This window comes from Cavia porcellus, unplaced genomic scaffold (assembly GCF_034190915.1).
Source record: "Cavia porcellus strain 051 isolate PalLab524CR breed Dunkin Hartley unplaced genomic scaffold, mCavPor4.1 scaffold_26, whole genome shotgun sequence".
Lineage (NCBI taxonomy): Eukaryota > Metazoa > Chordata > Mammalia > Rodentia > Caviidae > Cavia > Cavia porcellus.
The window spans coordinates 24,472,356-24,487,759 of NW_026947509.1; the positions used below are offsets into that span (position 1 = coordinate 24,472,356).

Consider the following 15,404-nt stretch of genomic DNA (forward strand, 5'->3'; position numbering starts at 1 on the left):
ATTATATGTCATACCAAACAGGATTCAATCCAGGAATACAAGCATGTTTCTACATGTTAAAATCAAAAATGTAGCATAACATATTAACAGAACCAAACACAAAAACACATGATCATCTCAATAGATGCAGAAAAAGCATTTGACAAAATTCAGCATCCATTCATGATAAAAAATAAAACTAGAGAAAATCAGAATACTTGGTCTTTAATCTCTATTTGATAAAACCATCTACAGCAAACCAATAGCCAACATCATACTAAATGATCAAAACCTGAAGGCATCCATTCTAAAATCAGAAACAAAACAAGGATGTCCACCATTACCACTCCTGTTCAATATACTTCTGGAAACATTAGGCAGAGCCACAGACAGGAAAAAAAAAATGAAAGGAATACGGTTAGGAAGGGAAGAAGTTAAATTACCATTATTTGAAGATAACATATTACTCTGTGTAGAAGACCCCAAAAACTCTATCAATCCACTTCTAGATTTGCTAGCCAAATTCAGAAGCATAGCTGGATAAAAAGTCAACAATCAAACATTTATAGCATTCCTGTACACAAGCAAAAATCTCTGAGAGACAAATAGGGAAACCACACCCTTCACAGCAGCATTCAAAAATGAAATACTTAGAATCAATCTGACAAAAGAAGTAACATACCTATACATTAAAAATTAGAGTACCCTAAAAAAGGAGATTGATTAGGATTTCAGAACATGTAAAGACAACCCTAGTTCATGAATAGGAAGAACCAATATAGTGAAAATGGCACCAGACCCAAAATTGTTATGCAGATTTTATCCAATTCTGATCAAAATGCATTAGTGTACCTCACAGATCTAGAGAAAATATCCCTAACATTCATATGTAGCCACAAAAGACCTACAATGGCCAAAGCAATCCCAGGAAACAAAGGCAAGTCAGGGGGCCTCACAAACGCTGACTTGAAATGATACTACAAGGCTAATGTGATAAAATTAGCATGGCACTGGCAAATTAAAACAGGTGAGGATTGATAGAACAGAATGAAAAATGCAGACTCAGTCACATTATCTTTCACAAATGGGCCAAACAGGTTCACTGAAAGAATGATAGCCTCTTGAATAAGTGGTGCTGGAAAAACTGGTTCTCCACATACTGAATATGAAAACTAGAACCACATTTATCACTACTCACTAAACTAAGGCAAAATGGAACAAATATCTAAATATTAAAAGAGAAAAATTAAATCTTCTGGAAGTGAAAATACGTAGAAATCTTGAAGTTATAGGTATAGGCACAAATTTCACAAACAAAATCCAGATGGCATGGGAAATACTACCAAGAATCAACAAAAAATGGGGTCTTATTTTATTTAAAAAAACTTTTGCAAATAAAAAAATCACCAACACAGTAAAAGACAACATAGAGAATAGGAAAAATATCATACACAATTATCCTTCAGACAAAGCATTTACAGAACATATAAAAAACTGAAAAATCACAACCCCCAAATTTAAAGACCCAATCCAAAAATAGGTATCTGAGATGAACATGTTCTTCTCAGAGGAAGAAATACAAATGGCAAAGGAATATAAAAATGTTCAGCACCGGTGGTTATTTGAGAGATGGAAATTAAAACAACATTGAGATGCCATCTCACTGCAGAAAAAGTGACTGCCATCAAGAAATCAACCAATGACAAATGCTGGAAGGGTGGTGGAAAAAAAGAATTCTTCACTGTTGGTGGTGGTGCAGACTGGTACAAACACTATGGAAATCAGTATGAATTTTCTCATAACTAGCATTAGAATTCCCATTTTTTGATCCACCTGTTCCTCTTCTGGGTATCTTCGCAGAACTGAAAGCATCATACCATAGCAATATAAATGCACTCACATTTATAGAAACACAATTTGTAATCTTGGAAGCAATTCAAATGCCCACCAACTGAGGAATAAATAAAAAAGATAAGGTCTTTTTATACAACAGAATACTACTTGGCCATAAGGAAAAAAAATCTTGAGACTTTATGGGTAAATGAACTCAAACTGAGGCCATACTCATAAGTGAGACCAACCAGATTCATGTAAACTTCATGTTGTTTTAACAGTGTGAGCTGCTGAAAGTGTAACTAAGAAGCAAAATATACAATAGACATTGTGAAATGAGAAGAAACTGTTCAAATGGAAGGAGAAATTGGGATGAGGGAAAGGAGAATAGAAGGAAGGGAAATGAAAAAAGTGCAGGGCACCTGTCCACACTCTGGAGAACCAAACAATGCAGCTGAGGGCCTTGATCTCACAGCAATGTACTACATAAGTCCAGCTGAAGACCTAAAGCCCTTGGCAATGTCCTCCACAAGTTCAAGCAGAGGCCTCAAGCACAGGACAATGTCTCATGCGAGTCTGTATGAAGGGTCTGCATTGGGAAGCCCCAGAGGTCAGTGAGAGAAGCTAGAAAATCCTCACAGCAGGATGAAGGATCTGTGCCAGCAGGCTGAGGGATCTGCACTGGGGCCAGGATTAAGGACCAGAGTAAGGACCAGAGCTCCCCCAAAGAGAACCATAGCCACCCTCAGTGACGATGAGAAACTCAGTTCCTCTGATGATGAGAGCAACTGAGTTCATATCAGGAAAGCCAGCATAGCCAGCATCTCCAAGAGAGTCAACAGCAGCACATCCTCTCCTCCAGGTCTCTTTTCATGCTGCAGGGAACGACGCTCAGGTGGGCCATCCACACTCAGATCCACATTGATTCAGCTGTGTGTTATAAGCTGGCCATTAGTTAATCCACCACAATCAGAATCCAGTCTCCTCTATCCCTTCCACATCATCCACAAATGGGCAGTGAGACAGAAGGACAGAGAAAGACAAGCAGCAGAGAACTCTAAGAAGACACATGGAATCCAGCTTGTTGATACGTGAACATGGTCACAGAAATATATAAAATTTTTATATAACAGTAACCAGAAAAGCAAAATTTTTCAAAACCTAAGAATCTGTATTTTCTACATTTTGTATGGTGTGGATATGAAGTAGGTGTAGTACTGGATGTGCACATGTGTAGTACATGGATGTGTGTCTATGTGCAAACTGAGGCACACCAGCACACTGCAGAGAAAGCTGGTAAAACCCATGAGTCTGCCATCTGCACAGCTGAGTGGGAAGAGACAATGATGGGATAAATTCATTGCACCATACTCCTTCTCAATTTTGTACCATTTTTTCAATTCTCCATGTAAATTAAATATGTTTAAAAATAATTAATAGGAAGGTTTAAATAGCATAAGAATTAATTTACAAACACTCAAAAATTGGAAAAAGAAGGTTTTAGAAAGCCCTACTTTGGGGCTTCTTCTGGGCATGACTGTCACCTAACAGCAGGATACTGCACAGGTGCAGGGCCAGATGACTCACTGTGCATCAGCCACGATGCAGTAGTAGACAGCAGTGTCTCTCAGAGCAACCCGGGGCAGGCTCAGGGTGCTGGACTTCCTGTCTTTAGGGATAAACAGAGATGCCACTCCATTGGCCACGTCTGTCTTATACCCTTGAATAACAAACTGTGGTCCCTGGAGGTGGGCTTGTCGGTACCAGATGATGTTCTCATTTGTAGCGATGTTGGGGTGGATACAGGACAAGTTCACCTCTTGTCCCTCATAGGAGTCCATGGAGATGGGCTGAGTGGTCTTAGCAAGGCTCCCAGTACCTGTGGGAGTAAACACAATGCTGGTGCATGTGTTGGAATGAGGTGGTTAGAAGCCCCCCATCCCCACTCCCCACTGTTTCTCACAGTTGAATCCATCCCACCCATGACTTCTCCATCACACAGTTTACTTCTCACTTGTGTTCCAGGATAAAAATATTCTTCTTATTCATTCCAGAAGGCTCAGCGTTACTTACACAGAGTTAAGATCTTACTTTCTCCCTCCCATGCGTGAACCCACAAATCAGTAGTCCAGAGTAACTTTACTGGCCAAAATCAGCTCTCATATAAAGACTTAGAAGCTTCCAGGAGAAAAACAGGACCCAACACTTTCTCTCAACATCTTGGATAAACAGCAATTGGAAGCAGGACAGAATAAACACTTCTGTTCAACATCCTTAGCTTCAGATCCAAACCCTGAACTCAAAAGGGAACCAGGGACATAGTATTGCAGCCACTTCCCTGGCTCACTCTAGCAGCTGTCACCTGGGGCTGTCCTTAAGAGAGCACCACCCACCAGGCAGCAGAGCAGCAGAGTGCAGCTTCCCTGCAAGATTCAGCTGCTGCCCAGGAAGAAGAGGGATGAAATCTGCCAGTACAAGGGCCCAGGAGCCCATATTTCATTGGAGATCTTTCCTGAGGTCTAACTACTTAGAGAGTTGGCAGATAAATGACAGATAGATAGATAGATAGATAGATAGATAGATAGATAGATAATTACAGATACTTCAGCAATAAAGAAGGGTAAATTGGAGTCCTTTGTAGGAAAATGAATGTATCTTTAAGACCATAATGCTGAGTAAAATAGATCAGACACAGATGATTAAATGTCATGTGGTTTGTCTTATATGATAAAATATAAATAATTTAAAAAGCAAAATAAAATAAAAATTATAAGAAACAGATTTTGTGGAGATGGAGGTGGGGTCTAAGAATACAAGAGACAGGAAGAGGGGGAAAGAAAAGTGAAAAGTATCAGAAAGCAACACATATATGCAGCAGTGTCTCACAATGAATATATTATTTATGCATCATAAACAAATTACTAAACAGGTAAATATTTATGTAAGGCTAAAAATGCAGAAGAATGTATTTCAAAAAGCTACAGGATTTTTTTTAATATTTTTACCACAAAAATAATAAATATCTAAACAGAGGTAAGTTTACCTTGATTTAATTAAACATCACACAATTTATTCCTATATCAAAACATCATGTGGGTATTCCATAAACATGTATAATTTTATAATTTAATGCATCAACCAAGAATAATTTAACTCAAAAAGAGTACAAAAAGAATTGAAGATATTTTATCTACATGCACAATTCCCAAGAACAATATAATCGTTACATCCTGCAAATGTACTAATCAAGCTTTTTTAAAATAAATAAATAAACACAGTACAAGCTCAGTAACACAAAAAGAAATTTTTAAAAACCAGGCATTTGGAAAAAGCGCCATATCCAAAAGACACCATTCCGTTAAGGAGTCAGCAAGGTGCTGTGATAAACATGCTAGATACCCATATTAATGTGGAAAAGCACTGTGCAGTTTGGGTTCTTTGCCCACATAGTGCAGAAATGGAGAAAAAACTGGAAAATACTTGGGACACGCTTCTTTGTTAGGTTAAGATTTGTTCACAGTATTCTAAATGAAAAGCAACTTTCCATTTCCCCGTAAAAAGAGTAGTAAATATTAATGGCTTCTAGCAATCTTTGGCCAAAAAAAAACAAAAAACAAAAAAAAACGATATCACAAGAAATAATAAGCAGTTTGCCCTCAGTATGAAGCAGAGGAGAAGGAAGTATTTAAGAGGGAAATGAAGAGAAAATACAGGTTGCCTGCAAATGAAACATGGAAGGGTTACACTTCAGAGTCAACTCATTGCAGCAGCGCCCCCCTGTGGTAACAGCGCTCAGACAGAGGAAATGTTTCCCAAGGTGGGACCCACACTCCTGCAACCTATGGCACGTTGCCTAGGGTTCCTTTTGCTGGGTGGGTAGCAGGCAGCGTGGCTTGGTTTTACGGAGTGTGGAGTGTACTTTCTGTAACGTAGGAGGAACTGAGTGAGCAGTCAGACATCTGAACTGTAAAGTCTCCACTCTTGATAGCTGTGTGATTTTGTGCAAATCACTTACCCTCTGAGAGGTGCAGTTTCTTCATTTCTAAGAGAAATTATAAAGATCAAATAAAGGAGCACAAGTAAGCTTTTTCTAAATTCAACTGTTCTATAAATTAAAACTATGTTTAATGATGAAAATATCACTAGACAAAATGACTTAATTTTAAAAACAGCAGGGGGAGCCTGCACTTCTGTGTGGTCACCTGTTGTCTCAGGTAGGAGGCTCTCAGGTAGGAGGCCATGGCTGATGGTAAGCAGCAAGAAGATGAAACAGCCAAAGTTTTCTGTGCTTAGCCTGGGGAGTGTAAGTGATTGATAATAGGAGCATGTGTTATTTCCATAGTTACTCTCTCAGCGAGTTGTTTGTGTACAGGAATGCTAATTTTTGAGTGTTGATTTTGTATCCAGATTTTCTGCTGAATTATCTTATTAACTCTAGTAGTAGTAGTAGTAGTAGAATTTTGGGGATTTTATATGTGGAGTATCGTGGTAGAAATCATACATAATTTCAAAAAAAAACAATAAGAAATCACTAATGGATAAATTACATATTGTCCTCTTAGAAATAGTTGTTCAAGTTACAGAAGTAAGGCATACAAAGTGGACATTCAAACAGCGAAACTGCAAACAGTTCTGTTCAATGATGCAAAAACTTAACAATATGGTGATCAATCCTATACCAGTAAACATACATGCAGCTATATACTTTAGAGCACTTTCCTTTCCTCTCTTTTTACAATAGAAATTACACATTTTGAGTTTTATTACTCCTACATTTGTTATTACTTTTTATACTAGAGACAATGTAATATTTATAAATATGATTCTTATTTATTTTACTAGTCTCAAGTTGTCTCCATTTACCTATGAAGGCCTGAAGATCATCCTTTCTTATAGCTGTGTAATATTCAATTGTATAAACATACCACATCTGTTTCATCAATTCTTTAGTGGATGGGGATCTTGGTGGTTTCCAAGATTTAACTATTACAAATTGTACTGCTATGAACATGAGTGGCACGTATATCACTGTGATATGACATTTTCAGATTGTCTGGGAAAATACCCAGGAGGAGAATAGCTGGATTGAATGGAACTTCCAATCCTAGTCTTCTGAGAATTCTCCACACTGATTTCTGTAGTGATTGCACCAGTCTACACTCCCGCCAACAGTGGAGCAGTGTTCCTTTTTCCCCCGCAGCCTCGCCAACATTTGTTATGAGGTCATTTCTTGATGCTAGCTATTCTTTCCAGAATGAGATGAAATCTCAGTGCTGTTTTAATTTGCATTTTTTGAATGACCAGTGATGGTGAACATTACTTCATTTATTTATTTGACATTTGTATATCTTCATTTGAAAACTGTGTGTTAATCTCAGATGCCCATTTTTGGAGAGGGTCTTTGAATTTGGGGAGCTTGCTGTTTTTCAATTCTTTATATGTTTTGGATATAAGTCCTATGTCTGAGGGGTTGCTGGCTAAAATTCTTTCCATTTTGTGGGTTTTTTTCACTCTGTTGATTCCTTTTGAAATGCAAAAACTTCTCAATAATATGAAATCCTAGTTATTAATTCTTGGAAGTGTTTCCCATGCAAATTGCGTGTTTTTACTTTTATGAATTCTCTGCTTATCCCTGTGTCTCCAAGATTTCGAACTACCTTGTCTTCTAGTAGATTTACTGTTTCTGCATTAATATTTAGGTCTTTGATCCATTTAGACTTTAGTTTTGTGCATGGTGAATGGTATGGATCTAGTTTCAGTCTTTGGCATGTGGAGACTCAATTTTTCCAACACCATTTATTTTTTTATTTTATTTTTAAAAAAGATTACGATAAAAGAGGACATAACAACAAAGGTCAGAATAGAACAATCTAAGCAACATACTGTTTTACCACAAGACAACCCAACACAACAATAGTTACCATCAGTGTCTCTTTCCTTGAAATATTTGAGTATATCTTCATATATTATAGTATCAAACATAGCAAGACAGTCTAAAAGCATTCAAGAGAATGAAAGTATTACAGGGTATTCAGAATCAACTAATAGAAAATGAAAAATGTTTAATGTATAATCTCCTTGTCCATAAAAACTTTTGTTTATACTATCATATGTAACAAAATCCAATAAGGTACAACATGATAAAACTGATGAGACAGAAGAACAAAAGCTTGGTGGGACTTCAAACCAAGATGATATTAAATCACCACTAGCTATTATAATATCTTGTTTTCTTCAAAATACCTGTTCATACCATCACAGACAATAAAATCAAACAACCCATAATAAAACCATTCCAACTAATGAATGAAAACATTAGAAGGTTTCAAAGCAATATAATAGGAAATCATGATTACCACATACTTTTATGTATTCTTACCAATTCTTACATTAGGAAAACTATTCAGTATGTATACATGTGCATTTGATTTATTTCACTTAGGAGTATAGTCTCAAGCTGCATCCATTTATTTATAAATATCTCAATGTGACCCTTCTTTACAGCTGAGTAATACTCCTTTTTATAAAAATACCACAGCTTTTTTATCCATTCCTCAGTTGATGAACACTTAGGTTGTTTTCAAGATCTGGCTATTACAAATTGTGCTGCTATAAACATGAGTACACAGATACCATTGTGGTATGATGTTTTCTATTCTTCTGGGAATATGCGTAGAAGTGGAATTGCTGGAACAAATGGGACTTCCAACCCCTGCTTTTTGAGGAATCTCCAGACTGACTTCCACAATGGTTGCACCAGTTTACACTTTCACCAACTGTGCAGGAGAGTTCCTTTTTCCCGATAGCCTCTCCAGCCTTTGTTGTTGGTAGTTTTCTTGATCCTGTTTCTGGAGGGAGATGGAATCTCAGTGTGGTTTTACTTTGCATTTCTCTAATGAGTAATGATGAGGAACATTTTTTCATGTATTTATTTGCCATTTTATTTCTTCCTCTGGGAACCATGTGTTCATCTCAAATGCCCATTTTAGGGTTGGATCTTTGAATTTGGGGGGCTGATTTTTTTAATTCTTTATATGTTTTAGACAGAAGACCTTTGTCTGAGGGACAATTCTGTAAGATTTTTTTCCAAGTTTGTGGGTTTTTCACTGTGCTGGAGATTTATTTTGACGCACACAAACTTTTTAATAAGAAGTGATCCCAGTTATTGATTCTGGGAAGTATTTCCCATCCAACACCATTTATTAAAGAGGCTATCCTTCGTCCAGTGAACATGTTTATCCACCTTGTCAAATATCAGGTGGCTGAGTGCTTTTGTAGTTGCGCTTGCATCTCCTAATCTGTTATTTTGACTCTCAGGCCTATTTCTTTATCAGTACCATGCAGATTTTATCACTGTGGCTTTGTAGTATACTTTCAAGTCAGGAATTGTGATGCCTCCTGCTTTGCCTTTGTTGCCCAGAATTGCCTTTGATGTTCTAGGTTTCTTCTGTTTTCAAATGAGTTTTGGGAGTCTTTTCTCTAGATCTGTGAGGTTATGTTAGTGGTATTCTGATTGGGACTGCATTAAATGTGTATAACAGTTTTAGGAGTATGGCTATTTTTACAATGTTGGATCATCCTAGCCAAGAGCAAGCAATATCCTTCCATTTTCTAATATTGTCTTCAATCTCCCTTTTTAGCATAGCATGATTTTCAGCATATAGGTCTTTCACATTCTTAGTTAGGGTGATTCCTAAATATTTCTTTTTTTATGTTATTGTGAAGGAGATGTTTACATAATTTCTCTGTCGGTTAGGTTTTTGTTAACGTACAGGAATACTATTGATTTTTGAGCAATGACTTTGTATCCAGCTACACTGCTGAATTTGTTTATTACCTCTAGTAGTCTGTTAATGGAGTTTTTTTGGTCTTCTATATAGAGTATCATGTCATCTGCAAATATTGATAATTTAGCTTCTTCCTTTCCTATATTTACTCCTTTCATTTCTCTCTCTTGTCTGATTGCCCTGGCTAGTGTTTCCAGAACTATACTGAATAGGAGTGGTGATAGTGGACATCCTTGTCTCATTCCTGACTTTAGTGTGAAAGCTTTCAATTTTTATTCTTTTAGTAAAATGTTGGTTGTTTGTTTGTCATAGATGGCTTTTATAAGGTTGAGGTAGATATTATGTATTCTGAGTTTCTGAAGGGTTTTTATCATGAACATGTGTTGGAATTTATTGAAAGCTTTTTCTGCATCTATTGAGATGACCATGTGGTTTTTGTTCTTGGCTCTGTTGATGTGGTGTATTACATTTATTGATTTGAGTATGCTAAACCATCCCTGCATTCCTGGAATGAATCCTGCCTGGTCATGACGTATAAACTTCTTGATGATTTGCTGCATTCTATTTGCCAGTATTTTGTTGAGAATCTTTGCACCCACGTCCATTAGTGAGTTTGGGCTATAGTTCTCCTTTGTGGTTGGGTCTTTCTCTGGTTTTGGTATGAGAGTAACATTTACCTCCAGGAATGATTTAGAGAGGATTGTTTCCTTTTCAATTTCATTGAAGGGTGTAAGGAGTACTGGCATCAACTCTTTCCTAAATTTCTTGTAGAATTTAGCCATGAATCCATCAGGCCCTGGGCTTTTCTTTGTGGGTTTTTTTTTTTTTTTTTTTTTTTTTATCGCTCCCGGGGATTGAACTCACGACTGCCTGCTTGCAAGGCAGGCACTTATGCCACTGAGCTAAATCCCCAGCCCCATGGCTTTTCTTTGTTGATAATGTTTTAATTATGTTTTCAATTTGAATAGTTGATATTCAGTTATTCAAAATTGCTATATCTTCTTCCTTGAGCTTTGCTAGTTCATGTATTTCTAGAAATATGTCCATTTCCTCTGTGTTTTCCACTCTATGTGAGTAGAGATTTTCAAAGTAGGTATTCATGACCTTTTGAATTTCCATGGAATCTGTAATAATTTTCCCTTTTTCAGTCCTTATTGAATGAATTTGTTTTTTTTTTTAATAAGGTTAGCTGGGTTTGTCAGTTTTGTTTACTCTCTCACAAAACCAGCTTTTGATTCATTAATTCTTTGTAATGTTTTTTAGTCTCAATTGCATTGATTTCTGCTCTAATCTTTACAATTTCCTCTCTTCTATGAGCTCTGGGTTTAACTTGCTCTTCTTTTTCTAGAAGCATGAGATGAAGCATTAGGTTGTATGTTTGTGCTCGTTCTGTTTTCTTGATATGACAATTTATTGCTATGTATTTCTCTCTGAAGACCACTTTCATTGCATCTCACAGGTTACAGGATGTTGTTTCCACATTTTCATTGAATTGTAGGTATTGCTTTATTTCTTCTGTAATTTCATCTGTAGCCCACTGGCTGTTCAAAGGTCATTATTTAATTTCCATATATTTACGCAGGTCTTGCAATTTCTTTTGCCATTAATTTCCAATTTCAGTGTGCTATGGTCAGATATTATACATGAGATAATTTCAATACCTTTCCAGATACTTAAGAGTGTTTTATGGGATAATATGTGGTCTATTTTGGAGAATGTCCATGAGCAGCAGCGAAAAATGTGTATTATGCTGTGGTTGGGTGGAACACTCTGTAAACATCTACTAAGTCCACTTGCTCTCAGGTATGATTCAGTTCAATTATTTCTTTGCTGACTTTTTGTCTACTTGATCTATCTCTTTGTGACAAGGGGCTGTTAAGTTCCCCTGTTATAATGGTGTTCTTGTGTACTTGGTTTATCATGTCCATTAGTATCTGTCTTACATAGTTGGGTATTCCTGTATTTGGTGCATATATATTTATAACTGTTAGTTCTTCCTCTTGAATTTTTCTACTAAGGATTATGTAGTGACCATCTTTATCTCTTTTAATCATTTAGGTTTGAAGTTCACATTGTCTGCAAATAGAATAGTTACCCTGCTTTTTTTCTGGTTCCTGTTGCATGGAATACAGTTTTCTATCCTTTGACTTTCAGTCTATGAGTTTTCTTTTGGGCCGGATGTGTTTCTTCTGTACAGAGCATTGTGGGAGCATGTTTCTGGATCCATTTTGTCAACCTGTTTCTTTTGATAGGTGAATTGAGGCCATTTAAATTTATGGATATCACTGATATGTACTGGCTCAAAATTGCCATATTACGTTCCACTTGTTTCCTTTCTGGTTTTCCCCCTTGTTTAATTCTTTGTCCTACCTGATGGTTTCTTTCTGTTATTGTTCTGGGGATTGTGATCATTTTTATTTCTATCTAGTACGTCTTTCAACACTCTTTCTAGGGTTGGTTTGGTGGACCTGAATATGTTCTGTTGTTCTTTCTCATGTAAGTATTTAGTTTCTCCATTAAATTTTATTTAAGTTTTTCTGGATACATCAGTCTGGGTTGAAAGTTGTTTCCTTTCAGGGCTTGAAATACCTCACTCCAAGCTGTTCTTGACTTGAGGGTTGTGCTGAAAAATCTGCTGTGATTCTAATGGGCTTTCCTTGATAGGTGAGTTGTGTCTTTTCTCCAACAGATTTTAGTATTCTGTTTTTATGCTGTATGTCTGAGATCTTAATTATTATATGTCTGGATGTGCATTGTTGGTTGTGACTGTTTGGCATTCTATCTGCCTCACTTATCTGCATATCAGATTTCTCCCCATGTTTGGGAAACTTTCTGTTATTCCTTCTGTGAATATTTTAGTTATGTCATTTGCACTGACATTGCATTTTCCTGAAATGACAATTTGCAATTTGCTTTTTTGTTTTGTCATTTTCCCCTTTTGAGTTAGTATTTGGCCCTTCAGTCCCACTAGTGTCAACTGTTGGTAGTGTGTTTCTTTGGGTCCTAATGTAAGGTTGATGTTTGTCAAGTTGCTAGGTCCCCCAATGAATAGGTGGGCCAGTCATCTGACTTCCCACTGCAGGGCCTGTTGTGTGAATCCTATATTCTTCCTGGACTGAAAATCCTAGTAGTATTGATGTAGGGCAACTTTTAGTTCTTGCTATTAGTTTATCTTCAGGTTATTCCAGATCACCAAATTTCCCTGTCTATAGTGTTTGTTTTGGCTGAGGTCCTACTGTGTCCCTATTGTGTGCCTGTGTGTCTAATGAGCTCTTTTGATTTTCTCCAATTTGGGGGAGTCCTGATTTGCACACTCCTCACCCTGCCTGACATTTTCTGTGGGCAGGAAGGAGTCACCCATACTCTTGTCAGACTCACCAAGGTCTTACAGGTAGTTGAAGGGAGCTTTACTACTGGCCCTATTTATACCCATAGAGGTGTACACCTCTATTTTGGGGGCATACTCACCACACTGACTGGAGCCTGCTGAAGTCTTCTGCTTGGATGAAGCAGTTACTGAATCTCCCTTCAAGCTAGCAGAGTTAATCCACTGTAGTCCCGAGGTTCTGGGAGAAAGGGTGGGAGCTGAAGGTCAACAGCAATATTAGGTCCAGGAGGTAGGAAGTGTCCCCAGGAGTCAAATCCCAGGTTAGCACTACATTCCTCAATGAAAGCTTGAGTCACACAGGAAACACTGCTGTGCCTGTCATTTCTTTTTTATCTGAGATATTATTTTGATCTGATTTCCTCTATAGCCTCTTAGAATTGTTTCTTTACTTTACTTTCTATCTTTTCAGAAATTTCAGGTATACATATTCCAAGTCTTCTATGTTGATGCCCCCTGTATTTTCTGCAGATGGGCTGGTGGTTTAAGACTTCTTTTTCATTTTGTCATTTTCACCTTTTGGTTCATATTGTGGTCTTCTGAATCCCACTAGTGTCATCTGTCCATTTTGTGTGTCCTAAGGTCCTTCTGTGTGGCCAATATTCACCCACTTGCCAGTTCCCATAGTGTATGGGAGGGGCCAGGCCCCTGAATTTCTCTTACAGGGACAGTTTGGTGAGTTCCAATTCTTCCTGGGCTGATGTACCTAGGAGTATTGATGTGCACAGATCCTTATTTGTATTGTTAATGCAGCTTCACACATCCCTGGACAACCAGACCTGCCTCTCCTTGGTGTGTGTCCAGCCAGGGACCTGTTGTGTCAATGGTGCTCTTGCAAACCCAGTCAGGTTACCCTGGGTTGAGGGAATGCTCACTGGCACTCTCACCAGCCCACTCAGCATCCTCTGTTTGGAGGAAAGTCTCATTCAGGCTCTCAGTTGACTGCCAGGAACCATCATGTGGGTGGAGGGTGGAGGACTCACCCACAGCTTTGCCTGGCCTCCAAGGACTGCAGGTGGGGCAAATTATCACTGAGGCTCCCACCAACTCACTGAGGTCCTCTAGGTTGGGGAGGACTCACCTGGGCTCCCATCTGCCTGGTGAGGTCCTCCAGATGTGGGGAGGGGTCACTCAGTCTCTTGCCTGCCCACCAAGTTGCTGTGGGGGTAGGAGTTTGCTGATGCTCCTGCCAGCTGCTGAGCTCCTCTGGGAGAGGATGAGAGGCCTGTGAAAACTTTTAAAAATTCAAGCTGCATTAGTCTGTAAATATGCTACTTGTTGTTTTACAGTTTTTCTAAGTTTAAATCTTTACATTTCCATTCAAGAGTTCACATTTTCACCGTGCTTTTTGTAGGTGATGAGTGAAAGGTTAGCTCTGTAAAACAAAATTTAATGGTCTGATATGAAAGTATTGCAAATTATCTATAATCAAAAATTAGAAACTCTTAACTACATAAACAATGCGATTTCCAGGACAGGTTTTCTTTATTTTTTAATATTAGTAAAACGGTGTGTAGATTGACTTGAAACTGTAATCACAAATATTCCCATGTGAATTTAGTGAAGTTCAATTGACATTAAAGAAAGGAATTTTAGCATATAATTAAAGAACATAAAGGTACATTTTTAAATTCAAAAAATCGTATGTCATGAACAAAAAATAAACAGTTATTTTGTGTGTTCGTGTATTCATTAAATGTAAACTAGCAATCTAGTGTTCAAGTCTTATTATTTTTGATTATTTTATTTTAAAGAAAAAAGAATAAAAACAGTGATAAAATTGTAAAATAGCACTGCACCTGTGCAGTGTTTGGTAACAATGTTTGGTACATTGTGTATGGTTATCTTCAAAGTAGTTGCTCATATTACAAGATATAGGCATGAAAAGTTGGTCATATAATAAAGGCACAGGCTGGGGATACAGCTTGGTGGCATGACATCTGCCTGACAAATGTGAGATTCTGTGTTCGGTAGTTCAATGCTCAGTTCCAAAAAGATTAAAAGAAACAAAAAAATGAAAGGGAAACAATATAAACTTTTCTTTTCTCAAACTTTTCTTTTCAATGAACTAGGAGCAATTACTCTTAACCAGTATGAAGATATGTATACATAGATAGACAGATAGATAGATAGAGATAGATATACATTTTTTTTCTTTTCCCTTTATTCTTTTTTGCTTTCCTCCATCCCAGTTTCTGTTTTGTTTTGAAGAGTTTCTTCCCATTTCACACTATCTATTGTATATGTTGGATCTTATTTACTTTTTTGGCTTCTGACACCGGGGAGACAATAATTTGTTGTTTTATTTAACATAGGGTTATTAAATAGAAGGAAAATGGGACTGAATCTTTAAAGTTTGTTAAAAATGAAAATTCATGAAGTATGAAGAAATTCTTGGAAAAGAGTATTGATGAAAAGTG

The 15,404-nt window shown here is 37.3% G+C and overlaps 1 gene segment (V, D, J or C); it reads right to left on the reverse strand.

The window, feature by feature from the left end:
• Positions 1 to 3,339: 3,339 nt before the first annotated feature.
• On the reverse strand, positions 3,340 to 4,305 carry LOC134470299 (T cell receptor alpha variable 4-like). The segment is given in 2 exon segments: positions 3,340 to 3,691; positions 4,206 to 4,305. Coding segments are annotated over 2 exon segments (396 nt in total).
• Between the last annotated feature and the right edge of the window lie 11,099 nt (positions 4,306 to 15,404).